The sequence below is a fragment of the Herpailurus yagouaroundi genome, unplaced genomic scaffold (assembly GCF_014898765.1).
Source record: "Herpailurus yagouaroundi ecotype Mexico unplaced genomic scaffold, PumYag 139, whole genome shotgun sequence".
NCBI lineage: Eukaryota > Metazoa > Chordata > Mammalia > Carnivora > Felidae > Herpailurus > Herpailurus yagouaroundi.
Genome location: NW_024412394.1, coordinates 9,116,010 through 9,143,505, shown reverse-complemented (window position 1 = coordinate 9,143,505; position 27,496 = coordinate 9,116,010). Strand labels below are relative to the sequence as shown.

General features: G+C 36.0%; 1 protein-coding gene across 9 annotated transcripts in view; it reads right to left on the bottom strand.

The window, feature by feature from the left end:
- The window catches only part of UBR2 (ubiquitin protein ligase E3 component n-recognin 2), a 125,296-nt gene that overhangs the window by 59,202 nt on the left and 38,598 nt on the right, over window positions 1-27,496 (bottom strand). For 7 of the 9 annotated variants that reach the window (XM_040473524.1, XM_040473523.1, XM_040473526.1 and 4 more), the window contains exons 4-11: window positions 26,145-26,258; window positions 17,161-17,291; window positions 14,180-14,318; window positions 13,615-13,677; window positions 9,403-9,523; window positions 7,339-7,446; window positions 6,669-6,757; window positions 5,288-5,386 (exon numbers count right to left, since the gene is read on the bottom strand). In XM_040473524.1, the coding sequence (XP_040329458.1) occupies window positions 5,288-5,386; window positions 6,669-6,757; window positions 7,339-7,446; window positions 9,403-9,523; window positions 13,615-13,677; window positions 14,180-14,318; window positions 17,161-17,291; window positions 26,145-26,258 (864 nt within the window). Of the gene's footprint in view, window positions 1-5,287; window positions 5,387-5,456; window positions 5,556-6,668; window positions 6,758-7,338; window positions 7,447-9,402; window positions 9,524-13,614; window positions 13,678-14,179; window positions 14,319-17,160; window positions 17,292-26,144; window positions 26,259-27,496 lie in introns of all 9 variants that reach the window. The other 2 variants (XM_040473518.1, XM_040473522.1) reach the window with 2 other exon arrangements.

Genomic DNA, 27,496 nt, shown 5'->3' with positions numbered 1-27,496 from the left:
AAGGAAACAAAATTTGAAAGTATTGGGAGTGCCTGGGTGGCTCAGTTGGTTAAGCGTCCAACTTCACCTCAGGTCATGATCTCATGGTTTGTGAGTTCAAGCCCCATGTCGGGCTCTGTGCTGAGAGCTCAGAGCCTGCAGCTTGCTTCAGATTCTGTGTCTCCCTCTCTCTCTCTGCCCCTCCACTGCTCACACTCTGTCTCTCTCTCTCTCTCAAAAATAAACATTAAAAAAAACCAAAAAACAAAAAACAAAAAGAGAAAGACAAATCCAACAATCACTGTGGGAGACTTATAGCCCATCTTATAGATGCTTTAATAGTTGACGGAACAAACAGACAGAAAATTAGTATGTATATAAAAGATTTACAAAAAGAAAAAAACAAAAAAAGATTTACACAATGAAAATGAACACACTTGACCTAAGTGACATATAGAAACACTGTACCCAATGATAAAGGAGAATATACATTATTTTCAAGTCCACATTGGACATTTACCAAAAATGAAAAAATTCTGGGCCACAAAGCTACACTCAACAGAGGACTGAAATCAGAGCATGTTCTCTGATCATAGTGAAATTAAGCTAGAATTCATAACAAAATAATTAGAAAATGCCCAAGTGTTTTAAAATTTAGCAATATATTTCTAAGACATTTAATCACGAAGAAAAAAATGGGTCAAGAGATCACTAAGGAACTCAGTGAAGTTTTTGAACTGTATAATAAAAATAGGACATAACAAAACTATGAAATACAGCTTACATTGTGCTTAGAAACTTAAGCCTTATATCAGCAAAGAAAGGCTGAAAGTCAATGACTTAAACATCTATCTCAAGAAATTACAGAAAGAATGGCAGTCTACCATGTGGTGAATAAAAGCAGGAATCTTTCTCATTCCTAATCTCAGGGGGAAAGCTTTTAATACCATTAAGTACAATGTTTGCTTTAGGTTTCTGTTTTTTGTTTTGTTCTTAGGTACTCTATTAAAAGTTTTCTCTCATTCCTACTTTGCTATGGGGTATTTTTGTTTTAAATTATGAATGAGTGTTGAATTTTTATGAATTCTGGGAAAGCATTTGATACACTTTTTTTCCTTTTCATGTTAATAAGGTAAGTAATGCCAGCTGATTCCCCCCCCCCCCCCCAAATGCTATACTGCTCTTGCATTAAGGAAAAAGACCAAATGGGGTTGTGATGTATTATCCTTTTTCTATAATGCTTGATTTGATTTATGCAACCTCATATGTGAGAGAGATTAGACGGTAATTTCCTTCTTTTTTAATTTTTTTTTAATTTTTGAGAGAGAGAGAGAGAGAGAGCGAGCAGGGGAGGGGCAGAGAGAGAGGGAGACACAGAATCTGAAGCAGGCTCCAGGCTTGAGCCCAAGTGGGGCTCAAACTCATGAACCAGAACCGTGAGATCATGACCTGAGCTGAAGTCAGATGCTCAACCGACTGAGCCAGTCAGGTGCCCCAGTAATTTTCTTTTCTTGTAATGAATGCCTTGTTGAGTTTTGGTATCAAGATTACAGAAAACTCAATTAAACTGGCCAGTATATTCTCCTTCTCTGTTTTCTGGAAAAATTTATGTAAGACCAGTGTTATTTCTTTCTCAAACGTTTGGAAGAATTCTCCAGTGTAGCCATTTGGGCCTGGAGACTTCTTTGTGAGAAAATTTTTATTATAATTAAAGATTCTGTTTCTTGTTTCTCTTTTAATAACTTGTGGATTTTCTTAGGAATCTGTTCATTTCATCCAAATTTCCAAATATATTGATGTAAGTTGGTCCCAATATTGCCTTCTTTTCTCCTTAATATCTGTAAAAATCTGTTTTTTTTTTAATCGGTGATTTTTTTATAGTCCTTTTTAAAATTAAATTTTTCGGGGCGCCTGGGTGGCTCAATCGGTTAAGTGTCTGACTTCAGCTCAGGTCACGATCTCGCGGTCCGTGAGTTCGAGCCCCACATCGGGCTCTGGGCTGATGGCTCAGAGCCTGGATCCTGCTTCCGATTCTGTGTCTCCCTCTCTCTCTGCCCCTCCTCCGTTCATGCTCTGTCTCTCTCTGTCCCAAAAATAAATAAACGTGAAAAAAAAAATTAATTAAATTAAATTTTTCTATTTTTCCTATTAGACTTTCTAGAAATCTATTCCTTTTCTTTGGTCTTTTTTTTTTTTTTTTTAAATGTTTATTTTTGAGACAGAGAGAGAGGAACGGGGGAGGGTTAGAGAGAGGGAGACACAGAATCCGAAGCAGGCTCCAGACTCTGAGCTGTCAGCACAGAGTCCAACGTGGAGCTCGAACTCACGGACCGTGAGATCATGACCTGAGCTGAAGTCGGACGCTCAAGCAACTGAGCCACTCAGGCGCCCTTCTTTGTTCTTTTCAAAGAACCAACTTTTTTGGTTGTATTGATTTTTCTCATGTATATTTGCTTTGTTTTATTAATTTCTGCTCTTTATTATTTGCCGCCTTCTACTTTCTTCAGGCAAAAGACCTAAGCTCTTGCAATGGCCTTACCCACTGCATCTTCACCCCATCCCTAAACTCAGTGAGGTCACTGACCATTCATTTATCTAGCAACTCTGGCCTGTTTGGGGTTCCTTCTTCCAAAATGCCAAGTGCACATTCATCTCAGATGAATTCATCTTCCACCAGTTAGTCACATGACTCATCTCCCACTTCCTTCAGTTTCCTGTTCAAAAACCACTTCTCTGAGCGGCCTTCTGATATGTATAAAATATGAGCATCCCCCCCCCCCCACTGTCACTCTCGATCCCCTTAACCTGCTTTTCTACTTCATAGCACTTACCAACGCTTGATTTATAAACAGTATGCAAATGTTTGTATATCTGTTTCTTCTCAGCCTATAAATTCCGTGGTAACAGGGACTTTTGTCTGCTTTGTTTACTGCAATGCTTACCTCCAGGGCCCAAAACAGTACCTACTCAATAAAGGTGCTAAATAAATGAGCTCTGAGTAAATGAAAACATACACTATTTTTTTCCAGTGTTTCTAACTAAAGGAATCACACAAGAAGTAAAAATTAAAAGTTGAAATATTAGAAGGAACAAAAATTACTTGTAGATTATTAGAAATCCCAAAGAATCAGCACAAAATGTTAGAAGAAATGTTAATAAGAGGGCCAGATACAAAATGAATCTACAAATATCAGTACTTTTTCTACATACAAGCCATAGCCAAATTAAAAATGTGTATGACCAAACAAGAGAACTATAAAGCTTGTACTAAGAGCATAAAATAAAACCTCACACATGAGGACAAATTATGTTCCTGGATGGAGATATTTAATATTGCAAAGATATCAGCTCTTCGCAAAGAATCTATAAATACAATACCTTTCCAATCAAAATCCTAATGTGTCTTTCATTTTTCGGGGGGGGGGAGGGAAGAATTGACAAACTGATTTTAGTTCATCTTTAATACTAAAGGATTTAGCTCTAGAAGATATCAAAATAGAATATTAAGCTAAAATTATTAAAACTGGGTTCTGACATGGAAATAGACAAAAAGATCAACGGAGGAAACATCTGGATACACATCAGATTATCTCAGGGGCTTCTCAAACATCCCTGACTAAAATGAAAGCATCACTCTTTCTCTTCATAAATCCTACTCATTCTCCAACCCCCCCTGTGCAAGTGGCACAACACTTACTGGGCTGCAAGTTACAAACCTGGGAATCACCTTTACACTTTCCCTTGAATCTAACAACCAATCACCAACTGACCCCTCAAACCCAAGTCTGGCTGGTCCTATGGATTTTACTACTTAAATCTCTCTCACCACTCATATTTGCTGCCACGATCCCAGCTCAAGTTGCCACCAACTCTGGTCTGGATCATTGCATCAGGTTCTAATGAGGTTCCGCACACTTGCTTTTGCCCCCCTGTCAATTTGTTCTCCAAATTACAAACAGCATGATCTTTTAAAAAATCACAAACGTGATGATGTAAATGTTACCACTTAAAACTCTTCACTGCCTTCCCATAGTCTTCAAATAAAAACCAAAATCTTTAATTTGGCCTATAATATCTCATTAGTGGATAAACAGACTTCAGATAGCTTCAACTGTACTAAATGAAATAAAGGTAATTTGGGGGGAAAATGCTCATTAAAGACAAATGAACAAAAAAACTGGAAAAGGTACCTTGTTAGTAAAATAACCACACAGTACTCTTAATTCTATACAATCTGGCACCCACCACCTTCATTTCTGGTCACATTTTATTCCATGTTCAAGAATCTTCAACTGTGCTGGCTTTCCTTCTGTTTCCTGTATAGGAACTTTCCTACCTCACCAGACTTTCTCTGGTCCCTTTAAATGAACTTTCCTTCATGACTCCACATAAAGGTGCCTTACCTATAGAATCTGTCTCTGAACTTTGGGAAAAGATCAGACCTATTATTCTCTCTCAAAACAACCAAATTATGTTTTTAAATTTTATTTATTTTTTAATGTTTATTTTTATTTTTTGAGAGAGAGTGAGTGGGGGAGGGACAAGGAAAGAGGGGGACAGGATCCAAAGCGGGTTCTGCACTGACAACAGTGAGCCTGACACAGGGCTTGAACTCGTGAACTGTGAGCTCACGATCTGAGCCACACAGGCACCCCAAAACAACCAAATTCTTGAGTTTTCATTATAATTTTAATTAATGAATTCTGTGAGTCTTTCCCATTATTTTAAGTTCCATGAGGCCAAGGACAGCATCAGTTTTTGTTCACTACGGTGTTCCCAAAGCCTAGAACTGTGCCTGATAAATCATGGATGCTCAATACATTTTTGTTAAATAAATGAAATATGAATTTTAATTTCTGTATAGCACTAAAACATAGTGATGCCTTCCTGAGCAACTAGTGAAACTTAGTACAAGACCACCCACAGTCATTGTAATTCAGTTGCCTTAGCTATCCTTTCCCTTACGGGGATGGGGGAGGGAGCTTCTCAAAATGTGAGTTTGTATACAATATGCTGTTTCTAATGGATGCATGTGTTAAACCACTCAGTTTAATTTTTAACTCATCAGTTCAAAACCTCAGGGAAGTAGTACGAGAAAGTAGAGAGATTAAGCTTAAATGATTTCTTCTCTTTAGATTACATACTGAAGGATATGTTCTAGAATGGTTGAAGGTGCCTAACGCCCTATCATCCACTAATAAAATATTATTCTATTCAGGAATATACAGATCTTCATTCTCTATTATTTTAAGGCTTTACTTCTGTCAATGGAAAACAAGAAAGTTCTTCTTAATCTTTTCGTACTTACAAGTGAAGGAACCGTGAATATCTGAACCGAGAGGTCTGCGATTGAAAACTCTCTGTCGTGGTCATCTGTCACATAATCACTCTGCAAACGCTCATAGTTCTATTAAGAAGGCAAAAAAAGGCAAGGAGTGCCAGCTATCAGTTACAAAGAAAAGGCAAGCACTACTCACCAGAGTAGGTGCAGTGAAGAACTGGACAGACAGAGCAGTCACGGACACTGCTCGCTCGTGATCATCCTCCATAAAATCTCTCTGCAACTGCTGGTAATTCTAAACAACAAGGGGGAGATTCACCTCTAATCCACATTGACCAAATGTTTAAGGATTATAATGAAAAGTCAGTGCTGGAGGAATCAATTAAGATAACACTGCTATGAGAATGATAACTGAAATGACTTCTACCAATTAAATTTTGTATAAATACCGGTTCACTATACAATCTTCTCACGCATGATGGCAATTTATGAGCTCAAATAGGAGCAATAGCATCTAAAATGCTGGGATGTTATTGTATACTGGCAGGGCTAAACCACAGCAGTGTTACATGGTCTCTGATGAAACCAGACTTTTCTTTCTTATGGATGTATATCAGAATCACCTGATGGCTCTATCAAAGGACACATGCTTAGACACCATTCTTGGTGAATCTGCTTTTCAGCAAGTTTAAGAATGATACACAAATATATATATATATATATATATATATATATATATATTTTTTTTTTTTTTTTTTTTAAAGAAAGAGCTCCCCAAATGATCCTCATATGCTTCCTTAAGAATTCCTAATTCAGGTGAAAACAAAAAAACAAGCACATACTATGGAAAGGGAGAACATACTTCAACAATATCAACAACCAAGAGTTGACGATTCTTCTTCTTTTTTTTTAAGTTTTATTTATTTTAAGTAATCTCCACACCCAACATAGGGCTCCAGCACATGGCCCTGAGATAGTCACATGCTCTTCTGATTGAGCCAGCCAGGAACTCCAAGAATTCATGATTCTTAAAATCACATCCATATATCCATGCCATTTCAGCTAAGATGATCTTTTCCTTATACAAATCTCAATGAGAATAATACCATAATTCACCATGGCATAAGTTTAAATTCTTCATTTATCATTTTAGATCATACACATTTCACAGTTGGATATTTGTATTATCGCGGCAGGTGATGAACAAGAAAAGTCTTACAGCTAGAATTTTACTCTATTGATAAAAGATAAAAAGATCACTTACAAAGTTTCTTAGGGTTTAAAATCAACAAGTAACATATTATTATTAGTTGCTAATATTACAAAGCCTGGATATAATCACAGGTTATATTTACTCCATATATAACCTGACTATTTTGTTAAATTTCAAAACTGAGAAACTACTTACCTTTGCAAATCGAACAGCAAACAGTTTCTTATATTTCAAATCCATAAGCAGACTGCTCATGAACAACTGATGATACACACTCCTAGCACCTTTTACGAAAAGAGCAGATGTAAAATAAGGATATATCAAACAAACCAAAAATTACATTTCCAAAGTATTTATGTGAACAATTGTATTTTAAGTCTCAAGGGCAAAACTGTACATGTTATTCAGTATAAAATATTTGCAATCTACTTTTTTTTTTTAATGTTTATTTATTAATTGGGGGGGACAGAGCAGAGAGAGACAGAGAGAGAGAGAATCCCAAGCAGGCTCTGTGCTATCAGTACAGCGCCCAGCACAGGGCTTTATCTCATGAACCATGAGATCACGACCTGAGCTGAAATCCAGAGTTAGATGCTCAACTGACTGAGCCACCCAGGCACCCTGCAATCTGCTTCTCAAAAAATTGGTTTTTCTAAAAATGGTTTTCTAACAAAATATAAAGGTTATTTAATTTAGGTCTTGGACTCCAAAATCTGTTTTTGTTTCTTCCAGAGAACAAGACTACATGTACTTATTCTAAAAACTGTAAGTATATTTATTAAATACCTTCCCAAATGAAAAAAAAAAAGTTTCCCAATTACCTATTTAAGGTTCCCCTATACCTTGAAAGTAGTTAAAAGATTACCTTTCCACAATTTGGAATCATTAAGCATCAATCTATCCACCAGAGAAGAGTTTTCACCATCTGGCCCTTCTTGTAAACCGACTTGACATAAAATTCGGCGAAGCCCATCTAAAACAGGAAGAAAAGTAGTCATGAAATAGTAACTTTAAGTATTAAAATAAAATGACATTTTAATAGAAATGTTCTAACGAATCTATAGAATTTTACATGTTTACTAAAGGTCAAATTTATTCAGAAAAGGTAAATATATTAACTATTTTATTAACATTTTCACAAAAAGGAGGAAAATTCTAAATCCTGCATTATATACCAATTCTTATTTGAGAATACCAAAATATACGTCTATCAGAAAGTCAACGATCTCTTATGTTGTAAAAAATTTAAATACTGTTCTTTAAGGACCTATGCTAATTAAACCAGATTATAGCAAAACTGTTACATCCCATGATAACTGAAGGTAGGTGTAATATAGAATTGTGCTACCATTAAAAAAAAATGCATAGCCTCTGTACTATATCTCAGTCCATTTATTAGTGTTCTGCAAAATGCTTCCATTCATTAAACAAACGTTCCCTGTGTACCTATGTGTACCTACTATGAAGAGGTCCTGGAAGACAAATTGCTACATCTTCTAAGTGCTGAACTTAAAAAAAAAAAAAAAAAAAAAAATTCTTCAAATATGAACATAAGCATTAACATAGCCAAAACTTCAATAACCTTTTTGTTTCATACTTTATAATTAAAATTACTGTTTTTAGTCTTCTAGAAGTATGCAAAATAATCAGGTAAAAATGGAGTAATTTTATTTTTTTTTTTTAAAAAAAATTTTTTTTTTTCAACGTTTATTTATTTTTGGGACAGAGAGAGACAGAGCATGAATGGGGAGGGGCAGAGAGAGAGGGAGACACAGAATCGGAAACAGGCTCCAGGCTCTGAGCCATCAGCCCAGAGCCCGACGCGGGGCTCGAACTCACGGACCGCGAGATCGCGACCTGGCTGAAGTCGGAAAAATGGAGTAATTTTAAAATTTAGTTCTAAAAGTCACTGAATAGAAATTTTTTACAAGGCTAAAGAGAAACACTTACATAAATATTAAATAAAAGATAAGGTCTTTAAATTATTTCAGGTAAATATCTCAAAAAATTTCTTGACAGAAAATTGCTTCCATGATACTACTATTCATTACTACTGTAGCACAGAATTTGGCACACAGGTATCCAATAGAAAACACCAAAACTCAAATATACGAGGATAACAAAAATAACTGGAGAGACATTTATTTAAAAGGCAAGCAAACATGGTCTCCTAAATTTCCACACCTCAATATTTTCAACTGTCAGTTCACAATGTGGCAATGTTCTTTTAAGATAAATATTTTAGAAATTCTCTTTATAATAAACCTCAGAATGTCATTTATCCAAACCACCTCTCTTGCCTGAAAAACAGTATGACAAACAGCTTAGATGTATTCCTGTTTTTCTCTTTTGTGTTATATTTTATACGCCAAACTTGTACTTTTGGCATTAGACATGAGAGTTCTTTGTTCTGTTACCACCACGTTAGAAAGATGATTTAATTTGTGGACTGTGGAAAGACAAAGACAGTAAATACAAATCAGTAACTTCAAATTTGCAAGTGTTCAGAGCTGCAAATTATTAGTAACCAAAATCTGGAGGAGTCAAAACAAAAATTTCAACATTAGTGTTGTATCCTCTAAACTGGTAATCATTTAGGTTTTATTTACACTTGTATTCTCCAGCTTGCTCAGTGGAACAGAGTTCCACAGAATGTTGTTTAAAAAAAAAAGTTCTTGTATCAAGTCTGTGAGATTTAGACTTCATTAGCATACTAATGTCATTTACCACTGTTTAATCCAATATTTCCTGCATTTATTTGAGGACAGAATCCTTTGTATGCATATAAAAAATCCTGTGGATCAAAATATGGGAAATGTGGGTTTTTCTGTGCATAAAGATATTCTGAGATGGTATTTTAAAATGTGAAATTAAAGCAAGAAATTATTTCACTTGATTTTTTTTTCCAAAATAGTTTTTTTGAACCTACCTGAATATCCAATAATACTTCCCAGCCAAGACAAAAGTTTCAAACCAAAATTCTGATGTGCCACAATAGACGAATGCATAACTTGAACTTTGAGTGGCTTTGTCTGTCTACTGGTATTTCTCTTAAAAAGAAATGGTAGAATGAAAAAACAAACTTAAAAAGGCTATCTTATAGAAAAAAGCTAATATTTTTATTTAATGTAACTACACTCTCATCATTATAGGAGAATTTTTCATGTATGTGTGTAAGAAAAATACCACTTGGCTTGCCTTACTCAGATCCTAATTTTCTAGAAAGAATCTAAGGATTCTTACAACAAAGTAAGAAGTTACAGCTTATGAGTAACCTGAATCTTTGGTCCTATATTTGAAAATCTGCCCCACCAATTAGAATTTATTTAAAAGCTTACATTTGTTTTAGGTCTTTAATTTCTTAAATGCAATTACACGTTTATTTAAATAATTTGCTTTACTGCACAGAAGCGATGTTATTGATACTTCAAAAAAAAAAATACTACAATTTCCAACGTAACCGTTTCTCAGTGTACAGTTCAGAAGTGTTATTAAGTACATTCACACTGTAGAGTAACCAATCTCCAGAACTCTCTTCATCTTGCAAAACCCAAACTCTATACCTACGAAACTCTAGAGGTATCATATAAACAGAATCATGCAATATTTATCTTTTTGTGACTGGCTTATTTCTCTAAGCATAACGTCCTCAAGGTTCATCCAGGATGTATGTAGCATGTGTCAGAATCTTCCTCCTTTTTAAGGCTGAATGATATTCTATTGTATGTATATAGATTTTATTTTATCCATTCACCCATCAATAGACACTTGCATTGCTTCTATCATTTGTCTATTGTGAATGATAATGCTGTTATGAACATAGCTGTGCAAATGTCTCTGAGGCTCTGCTTTCCATTCTTTTGTGTATATATCCAGAAGCAAAACTGCTGGATCATATGGTAATTCTATTTTTTTTTAAAGGAACCACCATACAGTTTTCCATAGTGGCTGTACCATTTTACATTCCCACCAGCAGTGTGCACAAGGGTTGCAATTCGTCCATATCCCTACCAACACTTGCGATGTTGTGCTATTGTTTTCGTTTGTTTATAACGGCAATCCTAACGGGTTTCAGGTGGTATCTCATCATGGTTTTTATTTGCATTTCCCTAACGGTTAGTAATGTTGAGCATGTTTCCGTGTGTTTATTGGTAATTTATATACTTTCTTTGAAGAAATGTCTAATTTTTTTTTTTCAACGTTTATTTATTTTTGGGACAGAGAGAGAGACAGAGCATAAACGGGCAAGGGGCAGAGAGAGAGGGAGACACAGAATAGGAAACAGGCTCCAGGCTCTGAGCCATCAGCCCAGAGCCCGACGCGGGGCTCGAACTCACGGACCGCGAGATCGTGACCTGGCTGAAGTCGGACGCTTAACCGACTGCGCCACCCAGGCGCCCCGAAGAAATGTCTATTTAAGTCTAACACAATTTTTAATTTTTATTCCCCCTTCTCATTTTTTTGTTTGGAGCATCCTTCTACCCCAACTTCATTCCATCTCCATAACCCACATTAAAACAGTACATCTGGAGAAACGGGAACCCTCTTGCACTGTTGGTGGGAATGCAAACTGGTGCAGCCACTCTGGAAAACAGTGTGGAGGTTCCTTAAAAAATTAAAAATAGATCTACCCTATGACCCAGCAATGGCACTGCTAGGAATTTACCCAAGGGATACAGGAGTGGTAGTGCACAGGGGCACTTGTACCCCAATGTTTATAGCAGCACTCTCAACAATAGCCAAATTATGGGAAGTGTCTAAATGTCCATCAACTAATGAATGGGTAAAGAAATTGTGGTTTATATACACAATGGAATACTACCTGGCAATAAGAAAGAATGAAATCTGGCCTTTTGTAGCAATGTGGATGGAACTGGAGAGTGTTATGCTAAGTGAAATAAGTCATACAGAGAAAGACAGATACCATATATTTTCACTCTTATGTGGATCCTGAGAAACTTAACAGAAGACCATGGGGGAGGGGAAGTAACAACAAAAAAAAAAGTTAGAGAGGGAGGGAGTCAAACCTTAAGAGACTCTTAAAAACTGAGAACAATCTGAGGGTTGATGGGGGGTGGGAGGGAGGGGAGGGTGGGTGATGGGTATTGAGGAGGGCACCTGTTGTGATAAGCACTGGGTATTGTATGGAAACCAATTTGACAATAAATTTCATATTAAAAAAAAAGACAGTACATCTTTGCATATTTTCTCTATCTCTATATATTATGTATGTATACATTTATAAATATTTTTATTTGATTTATAAAAATGGGATACTATATATACTCTTGTGCATCTTTGCATTAACTGATTTTTTTTGTTAATGACTCATGATATTCTGTGGTGTGGATTTATTCAAACATCCTCTAGAGAAGGGCATTCATCTTCCCTTTGTTTCAGTCTTCTGTTGACTCCAAAAAAAGCAGTACTGAACATCTTTGTACACACACTTCCTAGTGCTTACATTTCTATGGGATAAATTCTTAGGAAAGGTAACTTTCATAGATGCTACTAGATTATTTTCCTAAAATGCTGTAGCAATTTAGTTTTACACAAGTATTCCAATTCTCTGCCAGTAAGATATTTTATAACTCTAGTTTCTCCATCCTGATGAGTATGAAATCTCCTTGTCATTTTACTGATTACTAACAAATGAGTCTCTTCATATACACTGACTGCCTAGATTTTCTCTCCTGTGACTGCCTTTTCATATCCTATGTCCATTTTTCTATTTTGTTCCTACTTGATAATCTATGAGTGCTCTGTTTATCCTAAACATTAAATGAAAAAAAATGGTAAAGGGTACGAATAGGAAATTCAAAGAAAAAAATAAACATGAAGTAAGGTACTCAATAATTAAGGCAATGCAAATTTAATTGATGAGATGCCATTCATACACATTAAATTGGCAAAAGTTAAAAAATCTGACAACATACAGTTTGACAAAGCTGTGGAGAAATGGGAACTCTCTATACACTGTTGGTGGGAATGTATATTAGTACCACTGTTTTGGAGACTAACTTGGCAAAATCTAATAAAGATGAAAATGCTGATATCCTAACAACTCAGAAATTCCATTTCTTGGTATATACCCTACAGAAACCTTTGCATCTATGCAACAAGGAGACAAAACAATGTCCATAAAAGGACTGTTAGTGATGGGGGCGGGGGGGGGGGGGGATTATCCTAATTGTCTATCAGCAGGAGAATGGAAAAACTATGGTAAAGTTATCAATGGAACACTTCACAGGTACATGCATCAACACACATAAATGTAGAACCAACACTGAAATGAAAAGTTGCAGTATAATACATCCAGTATGAAGCTTGTTATATAATGTTTAAAGGCCTCCAAATCAATACATATAATGTTGACAGATTTAATAAATGGAAGTATAGAGGTACACACAAGAATGAACAAATGAATTAATGAAAGTACTTATCCCTAGGGTAGGAGAAAAGGGAGCAAGATTAAAGGAATAATACTGGGTACTCTGTATTATTTTGTTTACATAAAGTATGAGGAAATGTTGTATAATGTGGGCATACAGGTGTTTACTGTGTCATTTCTGTTTTTATCTGTATATTTAAAATATTTCACAATACACAAAATTATTTTTTAAAAGGACATTTACATAAAATGCATTTACATGGAATAGTTTAAAATAATTCTTACTTTTTAAAAATAAATATAAACATGGGAAATAGTTTTCTTTTAGAGAACTAATACACTAAGTGCTATTATATATGCAGCATACCTTGCTATAAGTTACCAAGAAACAACTTCCCTTGAATTCTAATCTTGGTGCTAAAGGCCAGTTTAAGTCCTAAAAAGTAACATGACACCCTATCAAAAACAAAACAACAATGAAACACTTTCTAAGATGTCTCTGATAGAGAAATAGGAAGGCAGAAAATATATCTCATGTAAACATTCATTTTCTATATTAATCTAACACAGCTTAAAAAAACTAGATAAAGCAATAATGCAATGTTCGAGAAACATATCATTAAATATGACTTTTGGTTGATGCTGGCTTTACCTTCATGAAAGCAGAAAAATGCATTCATAAATGACAAAATACAGAACTAGTTTTAAATAAAAAAAATAATACTGTGGGTATGTTTCTAAATTACTTACCACAATTACTGATTTTGCTTGTTCACAATGCTGGAAATCTCCATATCGAACAGACCTACGTCCCTGGTAAATGAAAAAATTTTAAATTAACATGTAAAAATACTATATTCAGTATTAAAACTGTTCAACCAGTAAACAAATAAACATATTTATGCATATAACAGTTCTGGCCAATTTTAATATTTATAACATTCATTCTATTCAATGATGAAAAGTAAATTAAAATATTTTCCTTCAAAACCATCCTAACATTTTCAAGCCATTAATAAGTATAGTTCCTTAAACAATACGACATTTATTCTTCTAGGCTGCTATACTTTCTATTTTCATAACTGACTATTTCTAATCACTGGGTAGAATGAGGACAACTGTATCTATATTTCCTCCTAAACTTTCTATGGAATATCAGATTACAGTAATACCCAGTATGTATTTGGGCCAATATTAAAATGAAATAAAAAAAATAGACTAGACATATATACCTCTAACTCAATATTCCCAGAATAATTTATCTGTAATGAAAGTTCAATTTATTATCTGACATCAATATAATGAAATTACTTACATCTCGATCTACTGTCGTTGCAAAGCCAATGGCTTCTTTCTGTGTACAGTTAACAGCTTTCTGAAGGGTATAAATAACTTGTTCATAGGTATGCACCTCATCATTAAACAGCATGCAATAGTAGGTATCACTCTTCTCTCTGTGACATAAAAAATTAATTATATATTATCTAATTGCATATTCTCTAGCTCCAGACTGATTTAGTAAGAGCATACTTTGCTCTAGGGAATGTGCTAGGTACTGGGCACATATCTATGGCAAAGTCATCTGAGGTCCCCATGCTCTATGACATTACCATCTGATGGGGAAGATATATATTAGACATGTAATTCTAACTGAACTAGCTTTTATCAAGAAGAACAGAATGCTGCAGTTGGACAAAACAGGTCTGGGACTTCAGAGAAGAACTGCCACAGAAGTCATCTGACGCCTAGAGTCAGAATTGGCTATCAGTGGTTCTCAACTAGAGGCAATTCTCTGTCCCCCACAGAGGACAATTTGGCAATGTCTGGAGACATTTTTTGTTGTCATGACTGGGGCAGGAATGTCACTGGCATCTAGTGTATAAGGGCCAGGGATGCTGCTAAATATTCTACAATCCACTGGGCACCTGATGGGCTCAGTTGGAAGAGCATGTGACTCTTGACCTCAGGGTTGTGAGTTCGAGCCCCATGCTGGGGGTAGAGATTACTAAAAAAATAAATTAATAAAACAAAAAAAATTCTACAATGCACTGGACAGCCCTTATAACAAAGAACTAATCTGGTCCTAAATGCCAACAGTTGAGAAACCTGGGCTAGAGGAGGGTGAATGCAAAGGTTCTGAGGTGGCAAAGGGAAGTATTAGGAACTGGAACACAGGGAGGGAGAAGATTAGGTTGGAGAGAGGCAGAAATCTTGAAGACCTTACAATGGAAATTGATTTTGCCATTCTAAGGGCATTGAAGGATTTAAAATAGGAGATATAGTCAGATTTGCCTTAACGTTCACTGTGCTACAGGGTGAATGAATCTTAAGGGACAAGAGTAGATATGGCAGTTCAGTTAGGGAGGCCATGTTGCTGAATGATTAATCTGGACTAGGACAGTAGTAATAGAGAGGAACAGAAGTAGAATGTTTTTTTTTTTTTTTTAATGTTTATTTATTTTTGAGACAGAGAGAGACAGAGCATGAACAGGGGAGGGTCAGAGAGAGAGGGAGACACAGAATCTGAAGCAGGCTCCAGGCTCTGAGCTGTCAGCACACAGCCCGACACGGGGCTCGAATTCACGGACCGTGAGATCATGACCTTAGCCGAAGTCGGACGCTTAACCGACTAAGCCACCCAGGCACGCCAGAAGTAGAATGGTTTGATGGAGGGAGAACCAGCTGGACTTGAAATCTAAATGGGTATAGGTGATTCAGGTTTCTGGGTAGTTTACTAACATGGGAAAACATTATAAAAGAAGCAAGTTAGATTTTTTTCCCTTATATATTGGTAGCCTTGAACATACAATGGAACAAAAAGGTAAAAACAAAACTCTTCTGAGGTGCCTGGGTGGCTCAGTCGGTTAAGTGTCTGACTTCGGCTCAGGTCATGATCTCACAGGTCATTGAGTTCGAGCCTTGCATCAGGCTCTGTGCTGACAGCTCAGAGCCTGGAGCCTGCTTCAGATTTTGTGTCTCCCTCTCTTTCTGCCCCTCCTCTGCTCCCACTGTGTCTATCTTTCTCAAAAATACATAAACATTAAAAAAAATTAAAAAACAAAACTCTTCTATGCTCTAGGGTCTAAATTTGGGCTTTCGATCAATGGCTCCCAACTTGAAGTACAGGCACATCTTGTTTTATTGTGCTTTACAAATACTGTGGGGTTTTGTTTGTTTGTTTTTACAAATTGAAGGTTTGTGGCAACCCTATGTTGAGCAAGCCTATCAATGCCATCTTTCCAACAGCATTTGCTCATGTCCTGTCTCTACATCACATTTTGGTAATTCTTACAATATTTCAAACTTTTTTTAATCATTACTGTATTTCTTATGGCGATTTGTGATCACTGATCTTTGATGTTACTATCCTAATTGTTTTGGGGCACTCGGAATCATATTCACATAAGATTGCAAACTTAATTCATAAATGTTGTGTGTGTTCTTACTGCTCCACCCACCAGCTGTTTCCCCGTCTGTCTTCCTCTCCTGGGGCCTCCCTGTTCCCTGAGACACAATATTGAAAGTAGGCCAATTAATAGCCCTATAATGGCCTCTAAGTGTTCAAGTGAAAAAAGAGTCAGTTGATGTGGCAAACTTTATTGCAGTGGTCTGGACCCAACCTACAAAACCCACAAGGTACACCTGTATGTGAAGACAAGTTCCTGAGGTACCATTTTCAACATTTCCAAAAAGATATAGCTAACACCTTACTTTTTAAAAAAAACAACCCACAACCTAATTATCTAGAATACTACTGAGAAGCAAACCAGAAACCACCAATGTTCATCAGACCCTCACTTCAACTTGTAATCAATCTTAAATATGAATACAATTCCAACAATCTCGGTTAGATTTAAAGAGACTGTTGCTTGAGGCAAGCACATCACATGGAAAAGGAAGCCCTTAAAACAGCTATGGCCGAATCCAGCTCTCTGGTCACATGTTCGCAACCTCCTCAATAATCTAAGTACAAATGGTAAAAATATTAGAGTTACCAGTTTTATCACACGAAGAACAGAAAACTGCCTGTGCCTGAAACCAGGGGCAGAGCCCTGACATGGCTTAACTAAACCAATCAATTAACAGGGAGAAACCTCTACCAACTAAGTGGATCACACATATTTAAAAAGCTATAAAATAAAAGAGTTGTTCTGTGGGAAAGTAATTATTAAGAAAGAAAAGATTATGCTCTATCCTTCTATCCTTGCTCCAACTCAATTTGAGGAATTAGAATCAAAATGGTTAAAACTGAGTTTGAGCAAATACGAATATGAAGAATAAATGTGTCACACTTACACCATCTCTAAATCTGCTGGCAGTTCACTTTCTTTTTCCCAGGTTAGTATCTCGACTGCATATCGAAACATAATAGCAAAAATGTTGTAGGTTCTTGCTATCACATCTTCTGATAAATGTACAAGAGGATCCTGAAAGAACAGAAAAAAAAAAAAAAAAAAAAACGCAACCATCTTAAATGCACATTAATTCTCATCTTCCCTTACCTCAAAATACTAATGTAAATAGCTGGCTGATCTTCCAGCTTCGGCTTCTCTTCAGTTTGAGCCTGTACATTACATCCTACCAAATCCAGTTTCCTAAAACACTTTGTTCATAATGATCCCAATTACTGAATCAAAAATGTTCAATGGCACCCCAATGCCTAATGCATAAATCTAAACACTTTAGAATGGCATTCCAAGATCTTTAAAACTTAACATCAAACCATCTTTATAGCTTCATATCCTCCTAATCCCAATTTCCAGAATAAACAAAGGAATGTTATCCAAGGGCAGACCAGCAATATTTAGTTTTACAGGTATGAAGGAGAGCCTGATTTTGAGGATTCTAAAGGGAAGAAATCAACAAAGTCAGAAAACTACCCCTTGATTCCCTTGTCTACTTTATTTCATCAGGGCACATTGCGTATGCATGGAACAGGGCACTTTGCATCTTATACTTAACTGGGAGTATGTCACAAAATTTCTAGGTTATGTGAAAAAGCATTACTATAAACATACACTGAGTTTATCATACATTTTAGGCAAAATGTTTTACACGATTTTAATCTTTATGCTTTCTCTTAAATCTAAACATGTTATTTAGCTTAATGGCTAGTTAGTGTTATATTCATTTCTCAAATAAGAAAATCAGTATGTTCCAGCATCATAGAATAGGAATGAACACATTCTTGCAAATATACATGAAGGATACAGACATTTTTGCACATCCTCCCCAAAGATAAGCCTAGTAGAACTGACACAAAACAAATGGAGAGGAGGAATAAAAAGAATGGAGGGAAAACAAGACAAAGATTCCTAAAGGAGATGGGTGTAGAGCTTGAAGAACAGAAGAAAAAGTAAGAAGAGTAAGAAGACTTTTCAAAGTCCTACAGCACTTTTTTTAACCTACACAACTCTTCTCAATGGATTGCTTTATATGTCCCATGTAAGAAAATTTTTTTATCCTACCAGCATAGTTTATTTTACTATTTCTTATAGAGGCTAGAAATGATTAACATAGTGAAACAATCCATACAAAGAAGGAACCAGAACTGGTACATCCTGGGGATTCATAAAAGTATGGGTATTAATAACAATATGAACCTCATGCTACACCAAAATAGAAAGTAGAAAATTCAGTTTCCTTGGTGATATTATCTTACAATTATTCCATTTCTCACAATTATGTCCCACGTTATAAGACATCAGAGGATGAAACGATTACAACAAACAAGATTTATAAGCACGGAACAGATCCTGAAAGAGAAACTGCTGCCAATTCTTGAGAATCCAGGCCAGTAGTGTTCAAACTGTTGTACAAAATCCCAGGACCTGGTAGAGCTGTTTCCTGTTTGAATTGTACATCAGTTTAAAAATATAGAATTACCTGTATTTTAAAATAGTAATGTAAAAATATACTCTAAAATGTGTTATATTACATATTGGGGATCACCAACTGGTAACTTTGCTATTACATTGGCCAAATTTGGGGCAGGCCTAGGAATACAGATTTTTCTGCTATTTTTGGATACACATGTCAACTTCTTGAAAAATGATCACTGATTAAAAAGAATTATTTCTGCAGTGAAAGGATACTAGGCTGTGCAAGTCTACTCATATGTACAATAGTAAATTAAACACTAAGAAAGACTTCTGCTCAAATTGCTCTTATGAGAGCATAAGTCAGTTGGAGTGAGTAAATAAATGACCATCTCATCCTATGTTGTATTATCAACTATGACTAATAACTAGTTCTTTGAGTATGTTTATTTTAGAAAATACACATCTTTGTCAGTGAGTCAACTTGAGTTATTCTTCTTTCAAACCAGAAGAATACAAGGCATATTGTTAAAAAGATCATCTGTGCTTATGTTAGAAGGCAGTGGGGGTTATGGAAAACTAGTCTTTTATGTGATACACTACTATAATGTTTGAATTTTAAAAATTTTTGTTAATGTTTATTTATTTTTGGGAGAGAGAGAAAGAGACAGAGCATGAGCAGGGGAGGGACAGAGAGAAAGGGAGACACAGAATCCAAAGTAGGCTCCAGGGTCTGAGCTGTCAGCACAGAGCCCGACGTGGGGCTCAAACTCACGAACCTCAAGACCATGACCTGAGTCAAAGTTGGATGCCCAGTCGACTGAGCCACCTAGGTGCCCCAATGAATTTTTTTTAATGTAAGCATATACTGTATTATAATAATAATTTTAGCTCTTCTCATATGCAAATAAGCTATGGATATGGAAAAATTACATTTCTCCATATTGCCCAACTAAAACTAGTAATAAACTAGAAGCCAGTCATCAAAACAACCTCGCTTATTTCACGAGTTGACTTTCTTTTTTTTTTCTTTTTTTTTTAAAAATTTTTTTTTTTTCAACGTTTATTTTCGGGACAGAGAGAGACAGAGCATGAACGGGGGAGGGGCAGAGAGAGAGGGAGACACAGAATCAGAAACAGGCTCCAGGCTCCGAGCCATCAGCCCAGAGCCTGACGCGGGGCTCAAACTCACGGACCGTGAGATCGTGACCTGGCTGAAGTCGGACGCTTAACCGACTGCGCCACCCAGGCGCCCCTCGAGTTGACTTTCTAACAAGTAACTAATACACAATTCAACTTATAAACAATAAATTCATTAATAATACCACTTTTAGTGACCACTGATAGGATAAAGATGTAGCATATGTATACAATGGAATTATTACTCAGCCATAAAAAAGAATAAATCTTGCCATTTGAAACAATGTGTATGAATCTATAAGTTATAATGTTAAGTGAAGTAAGTCAGGCAGAGAAAGACAAATACCGTATGATTTCACTCATATGTGGAATTTTTTTTTTTTTAAGTTTGAGAGAAAGAGAGAGAGCACAAGCAAGGGAGGGGTAGAGAGAGAGGAAGAGAGAGAGAGAATCCCAAGCAGTCTCCATGCTGTCAGCATGGAGCCAATACAGGGCTTGAACTCAGAAACCATGAGATCATGACCTGAGCTGAAACCAAGAGTCAGCCACTTAACTGACTGAGCCACCCAGGTGCCTCTCATATGTGGAATTTAAGAAACAACTGAACAAAGAAAAAAGGACAAACAAAAGACGGACTCTGAAATATAGGGAATCAAATTGTTAGTTACCAGAGGGGAAGTGGGTGGGGGGACATGTGAAAATAGGTGAAGGGGATTAAGAGTACACTTAATCATGAGGAGCACTGAGTAATGTGTAGAATTGTTGAAACACTATATTACACACCTGAAGCTAATATAACACTGTATGCTAATTATACAGGAATAAAAAAATAATACCACTTTTATCTGTTATTATTAAGATTTTTAAATTTTTTTTTTAACGTTTATTTATTTTTTTGAGACAGAGACAGAGCATGAACAGGGGAGGGTCAGAGAGAGGGAGACACAGAATCTGAAACAGGCTCCAGGCTCTGAGCTGTCAGCACAGAGCCCAATGCGGGGCTCAAACTCATGGACTGTGAGATCATGACCTGAGCCGAAGTCGGCCGCTTAACCGACTGAGCCACCCAGGCACCCCTATTAAGATTTTTAAATTAGACTTTTATTAAAAAAAAATTCCACTGCTAAAAATTACTTTAAAAATCAGTGCAATGTAGCATCATCAACAATAGCCAAATTATGAAAGAAGCCCAAATGTCTATCCACTGGTGAATGGAAAAAATGTGGTATATGTATATGTATGCGTGTATGCATGCGCGCGCGCGCACACACACACGCTGGAATATTACTCAGCCATAAAAAAGAATGAAATCTTACCATTTGTAACAATGTGGATGGAGCTAGAGAGTATTATGCTAATGGAAATAAGTTAGTCAAAGACAAATACCATATGATTTCACTAACATGTAGAATTTAAGAAACAAAACAAATGAACAGGGGGCAGGAATAAAGACAGGCAAACCAAGAAACAGACTTTAAAAAAAATTTTTTAAAGTTATTTACTTATTTTGAGAGAGACAGAGACAGCACAAGTGGGGAAGGGACAGAGAGACAGGGAGAGAGAAACCCAAGCAGGCTCTGTGCTGTCAACTTAGAGCCCAATGTGGGGCTCGAACTCACAAAATGTGAGATCATGACCTGAGCTGAAACCGGAGTCAGATGCTCAACTGACTGAGCCACCTAGGTGCCCCACCAAGAAACAGACTCTTAACCATAGAGAACAAACTGATGGTTACTAGAGAAGAGGTAGGTGAGGGATGGGGTAAATAGGTAATGAATATTAAGGAGGACACTTGCTATGATGACCACTGGGTGTTGTATGTAAGTGATGAATCACTAAAATCTACACCCGAAGCTAATATTCCACTGGCTAACTAACTGGAATTTAAATAAAAATTTGGAGAAAAAAATAAAATCAGGGCAATACACTGTTAAAGAGTTCCATTACTGGAGTTCAAATTACCATTAAGACGCTCTGGGTGGCACCTGGGTGGTTCAGTTGGTTAAGTGTCTGAGTCTTGATTTCAGTTCAGGTCATGATCTCATGGTTCGTGGGTTCGAGCCCCACATCGGGCTCTGTACTGACAGAGCTGAGCCTGCTTGGGATTCTCTCTCTGCCCCTCCCCTTCTCGCATTCTTGCATGTGCTCTCTCTCTCAAAATAAACTTAAAAAAAAAAAAAAGACTTTGGGCAAGTTTTTAAATCTCTCTAAAACCCAAGCTTCTGCAGCTATAAAATCTCTGTAACAGCAGTACTTATCCAACAGGACTGTTCTGAGAATTAAATGAGATAAACAAAGTATAGTACTTGGCATAATTTTTAGCTATTAATAATCACAAATCTGCATTCATTTGAGATGAGAGCAGTATCGATAAGGGAAAATTTCAGGTAAAAAAAAGTCTTCACCGAGGTCGTTCATTCAGTGCATTTGTTACTGAATTAAATTTCATTCCAAAAAGGTTTTACAGCAACTTAAGAGTACATCAGTGTAATGAGACAGTATTAAAAAAAATAGATGTACAAAGTGGGCAAAACCAGAATAAAGGTAGGAAAATTAGGTGATAATATGTTTACTGTAAAGGCAGATCATATAAATTTCCAAATAGCTACTATACACAGGCACTGTTTCCAAACATTTGGCTCTGTTTCCCAGAAGCCTCAACAAAAGGAAACGGAATCAGTTACCAGACCCATAGCAAGAGAAACATAACACTTCCTAATGCAGAGACAGAAGAGAAACTTCTTATAGTTCCTATGAAGATGATCAAAAGAGACAGTCCAGACTCCCTACTTATCCCCATGCCCAAAGGGCCCATTGGAAACCTCGCTGGGCATTTACTGTTGCCACAGTGATGGGAGATGCTACTGCCATTTAGTGAGTGGGAAATAAGTAGAGTAAACACAATGCTTCTGACAGCATGTATCTGGGATCAGCAAACTTTTCCTGTGAAGAGTCAGATACTAAGTCTTTTAGTTTTTGTAGACTACAGGGTATTTGTTACAGCTGCTCAATTTTGCTGTTGCAGTGGAAAAGCAGTTATAGACAATGCACAATTAAACATACCTGTGTTGCAGTACAGTTTTGTTTATAGACACTGAAATCTGAATTTCCTACCATTTTCACATGCCACAGACACCATCCTATTGATTTTTTCCAAATATTTAAAAATATAAAAACCATTCTTAGTTTATGATGGTGCCAGTGACGGGCCTCTATGGGGCCATAGTTTGCTGATCCCTGGCCTACATAACAACAACAAAAGTCCCATCCCAAATGCCAAGAGTTGAGAAGATCCATGGAACTGCTAAACGTTATCCCTAGAGAAGTGTATTATCAAGTATATACTTGATAATATACAGGTATATTTTTTCCAACTTTTTTCTTAAGATGTAGGCTAAATGTATAATAAAAAATTACATTCAATAAAAACAATTCTATGACAGACTAAAAAAGTACATTGCAAATATTTTATAGCTTTCTTCCATTTTAAGCATAAAAGATAAAAAAAAAAACCTAGATATATGTATAAATTTACTGAGTGGGGACCAGGAATGCTAAACAAAATGCTATTTTAAAAACAGCTTCTCTTACAGTCTTATCCTTGAGGACTTCATTTCTCTTAACTGAATTCTTAAATTGGAATTAAATGGCAGAGTGTGGAGGTTTATTCTCTGTCAAGTTGCTGCAGTATAGATTCTCCAGGCAGAACCATATAACTTCAGCCAGGCAGGCAAGCTTGCTAACATCTTCCTAACAGGAAATTAACTCAAGTCGTCAATATTTGATAGCTACCCAACTGATGTATGAGGATAAAGTCAACAGAGTAACTGCAAGCAAATTTTATTCAAAAATTATTTTCAGTCTATCTAAAACAAAGATTAAAAGGTAACAAAAGTCCTAAGATTTTTCTAAGTAATTTATTGAGGTGAAATTCACCGAACAGAAACCTAGCCATTTTAAAGTAAACTAATTGGTGGTATTTAGTACATTTATAATGTTGTACCACTACCACCTTTCTATAGTTCCAAAACATTTCTATTACTTCAAAGTAAAACCCCCTACCCATTAAGCAGTTTTTGCCATTCTCCCCTTCCCCAGCCCTTGGCAACCACCAGTGTGTGCTTTGTCTACAAGTTTACCTATTTTGGGTATTTTATATAAATGGAATCAGACAATATGTGTTCTTTTGCGTCTGGCTTCCTTCACTTAGAATAATGTTTTGGAGGTTCATCCAAGTTGTACCAGGTATCAGTATTTCATTCCTTTCTATGTGTGAGTAATAGTACGTTATCTGTACACCACAATTTGTCTATCCATTCATCTACTGATAGACATTACAGTTGATACTCATTTGAACACCTGCTTCCAGTGCTTTTGGGTATATACCTAACAGTGAAATTACAGGCTCATATGGCAATTCTATGTTTAATCTTTGGAGGAATAGTCAAACTGTTCCACGGCTCTGAATTATTTTGCATCCCCTTTAGGCATGTACCAGGGCTCCACTTTTTCTACATCTTCACCAACACATACATTCCTTTTTTTCTGATTATAGCCATCTTAGTGGGTGTGAAGTGGTTTCAATTTGCATTTCCCTAATAACTAATGATGCTGACTATGTTTTCACATGTTTGTTGGTCATGTGTATTATATCTTCTTTGGAGAAATGTCTATTCAAGTCCTTTGCCCATTTTTGTGTTGTTTGTGGTTCTGTTGTTGAGTTGTAAGATATATACTCTGAATACGAAACCTTTCTCAGATACATTAAGTCCCCCCCTTATCCATGGTTTCGGTCACCACCAGGTCAATTGGGAGACTGGAAGCAGATACTCTTTCTCCTGAGGCATGGTCAGAAGGTCAACAGTAGCCTAACTTTATGTCACACTGCCTATGGCCTTCACCTCACTTCATCTCATCAAAGTAGGCATTTTATCATCTCACATCATCACAAGAAAGGTAGGTACAGTACAATATTATGAGAGCAAGTGAGTGAGTGCTCACTCACCTAACTTCTATTATGATATACTGTTATAATTGTCCTATTTTTAGTTATTACCAGTCTCTTACTGACAAAAAATTAGACTTTATAAATTAAACCTTATCATAGGTATGTACGAATAAGAAAAAAACTAGTATCTATAGGGTTCAGTACTATCCACAACTTCAGATATCAACAGGGGGTCTTGGAACACACCCTCCATGGATAAGGTGGGACTACTGTATATGATTTGCAAATGTCTTCTCCCATAGTTTTATACCAGTCTTCATTTTTTTAAATTAAAACTACAGCTCTTTTTGTCAAATATTTGTCTTGTATTTTTACAAATGGAAATCCAATCCAATATATAAAAGAGATAAAAATGGAGCTCCTCCAATAGAAGTGGAGAAATCTGAAACTCTAATCACTGGGTTTCTGTTGCAAATCCTACACCACTTACACAAGGCAAATGAAACACAAAATATATGTTTTTCATAGCACTCAATCATTTCACACAAATTTTAATCTGTCCTAAGCACAGTGGAACACAGTCTAAAAGACTCTGTCCTGCACCATAAAGTGCAGGTCAAATATTTGAGATTTGTAAGGTATGAGGACCAGGAAGTACTATTAATGTTCACTTGCCCCAAATCTGTAGCAGAGCTGCTAACTATGCATAAGTACTTTGAATGTATCTACTTCTCTATCATTTAAAAATAAAATCTGAAATGAGGGTGTTGAATCAAACATCAAACTGTCAGAAATAGCAGCAGAGATTTAAGTATTTATTTAGTAAGAGTCTACTATATCATTACAAATATCATTTAGAGAAAATAATGCAGAATCAAGAATTTTAAAAAGCACATATTTACAGCTGGAGTGACTGTAATTTGTACTTTGCTATTTATACTTGGTTTCATCACATATCCAATGACACTGATATGCCAGATGGTGATTAGAATTGGCTCCCACGTATAGTTACAGAAAAGAAGGGTACCTGGCCTACAAAATCTTAGTCACAACACAAATATACAAAAAACAACAAAATTAATCTATACACATAGGAAAAATAATCTTTCAATAATAAATGAGGACTTAAAACAAAACCTCAAATAGAAGTCCAAATTAAATTAAACTTCCAGAATTACAAGTGAGTACTAATAGCAATGGTATGACATCCATAAAATGTAAAGACGTTTCAAAGTAGGTCTAGTCACTGGTAAAAGTGACAGGACTATTTTGCTTATTCATTTCTCATAACCTAGTTCCTATGTCTGAAAATATTTCAAACTTGTGGTTAAAACAGTATTTCCTTAAAAACAACTTTGTGAAAACGTTTTTACCTCTTCTTCCTCAATTTCAGAGGTGTTAAGTTCATGTTTTTGACAGTAAGGACCCTCTTTCCAAGCTTCAGTATCACCACAGTCACAGAAACCTCCACCTCCTGATGTTGTCATCTTGAAAAAAAATTGTAAAGTATCTTGTCAATAAGTATTTACTGAGGGCTATCAGATTATAAATAAGAATAGCAAGTGCTAAGGAAATAACGTCGCTAAAATGTTTCATTTCTTTTGAGGAGTAAAATGAAATAAAATGCCAAACTTCTTGATGTTTTAAAGCTTAAATAAGCCTAAATTAAGTGATTCTGAAATGAAATAAGCTACTTTGTAGTGTCTAGTCTAGTTTAAAGAGGTAAAATGTGCCTACCTACATGACTTCCTTAATTAGGAAAACCATCAGGGTTTTCCTGCTGGGCTTTGGTACAATGTTGGTATTAATGTCACCTGGTTACAGTGCTCTAATGTAATATAACAGATTCAAGAGCTGTAAAGATTACTATGGTTATTTTTCCCTAGAAGATTGTTGCATCTGATAAGAGAAAGTGACCAACAAAAACTACAGAAATAGTTTGTTTTTCCTTTTCTAACACCCTCTAAATAGCATTCTTGGACAAGGAAAGCAGCTCAGGAAATGTAAAAGTGGATTGTCTGGTCAGAAAAGGTTTTCACCATCTGCAGGGTTCAAGAATTATTCATACTTCCCTAAGATATGGCAATGAGTCAAGGAATCTAGCAAGATACAACTCATTAATTATAGGAAATTCTGCCTTAAAAAAATACTGCATGAGAGAGTTTTAGGAGTGGGTATTTGCTGCAAATTTCAGAATGAGCCCTATTACATACTGTCCAAAGAAAGTATCTGCTATATAAAAAATATAATTAATGTAAATCCACAAGTGACAATTATTCCCAGGGGCTGCAGGGATATATGCCGAAACACAAGCAAACAAACAAAAAAACCCCACAAAAAACCCACAAACCATGAGGAGGCAGCCATTTGGAAAATGATAACCCTATAGTTTTTATTCTTCTTCTGGTTGCCCGAGATATAGATAGAACAGCTTAAAGAAAACTGGGATTCTCTTACTGACTTCTGAAAATAAAAACATACAAAGACACAAGGGGTCTTAATTTTGTAGCTTAATTTTGAACTAAAGTTCATTATTAGCAATACTCGGGTAGAGTGAAAAAAAACAAACAGGAGGAAAAGTCCTGAGCCAACAGGGCTCCTGAATTAATAATAAGATTGCAATATTCCCTCTACTATTTCATTTGAGGGTGAAAAGTTCCAGCTACTAACACTTCCTTAACTTTTGAATGCTCACGGCTTTGCCTTCAATTTCTAGTAGAGGAAC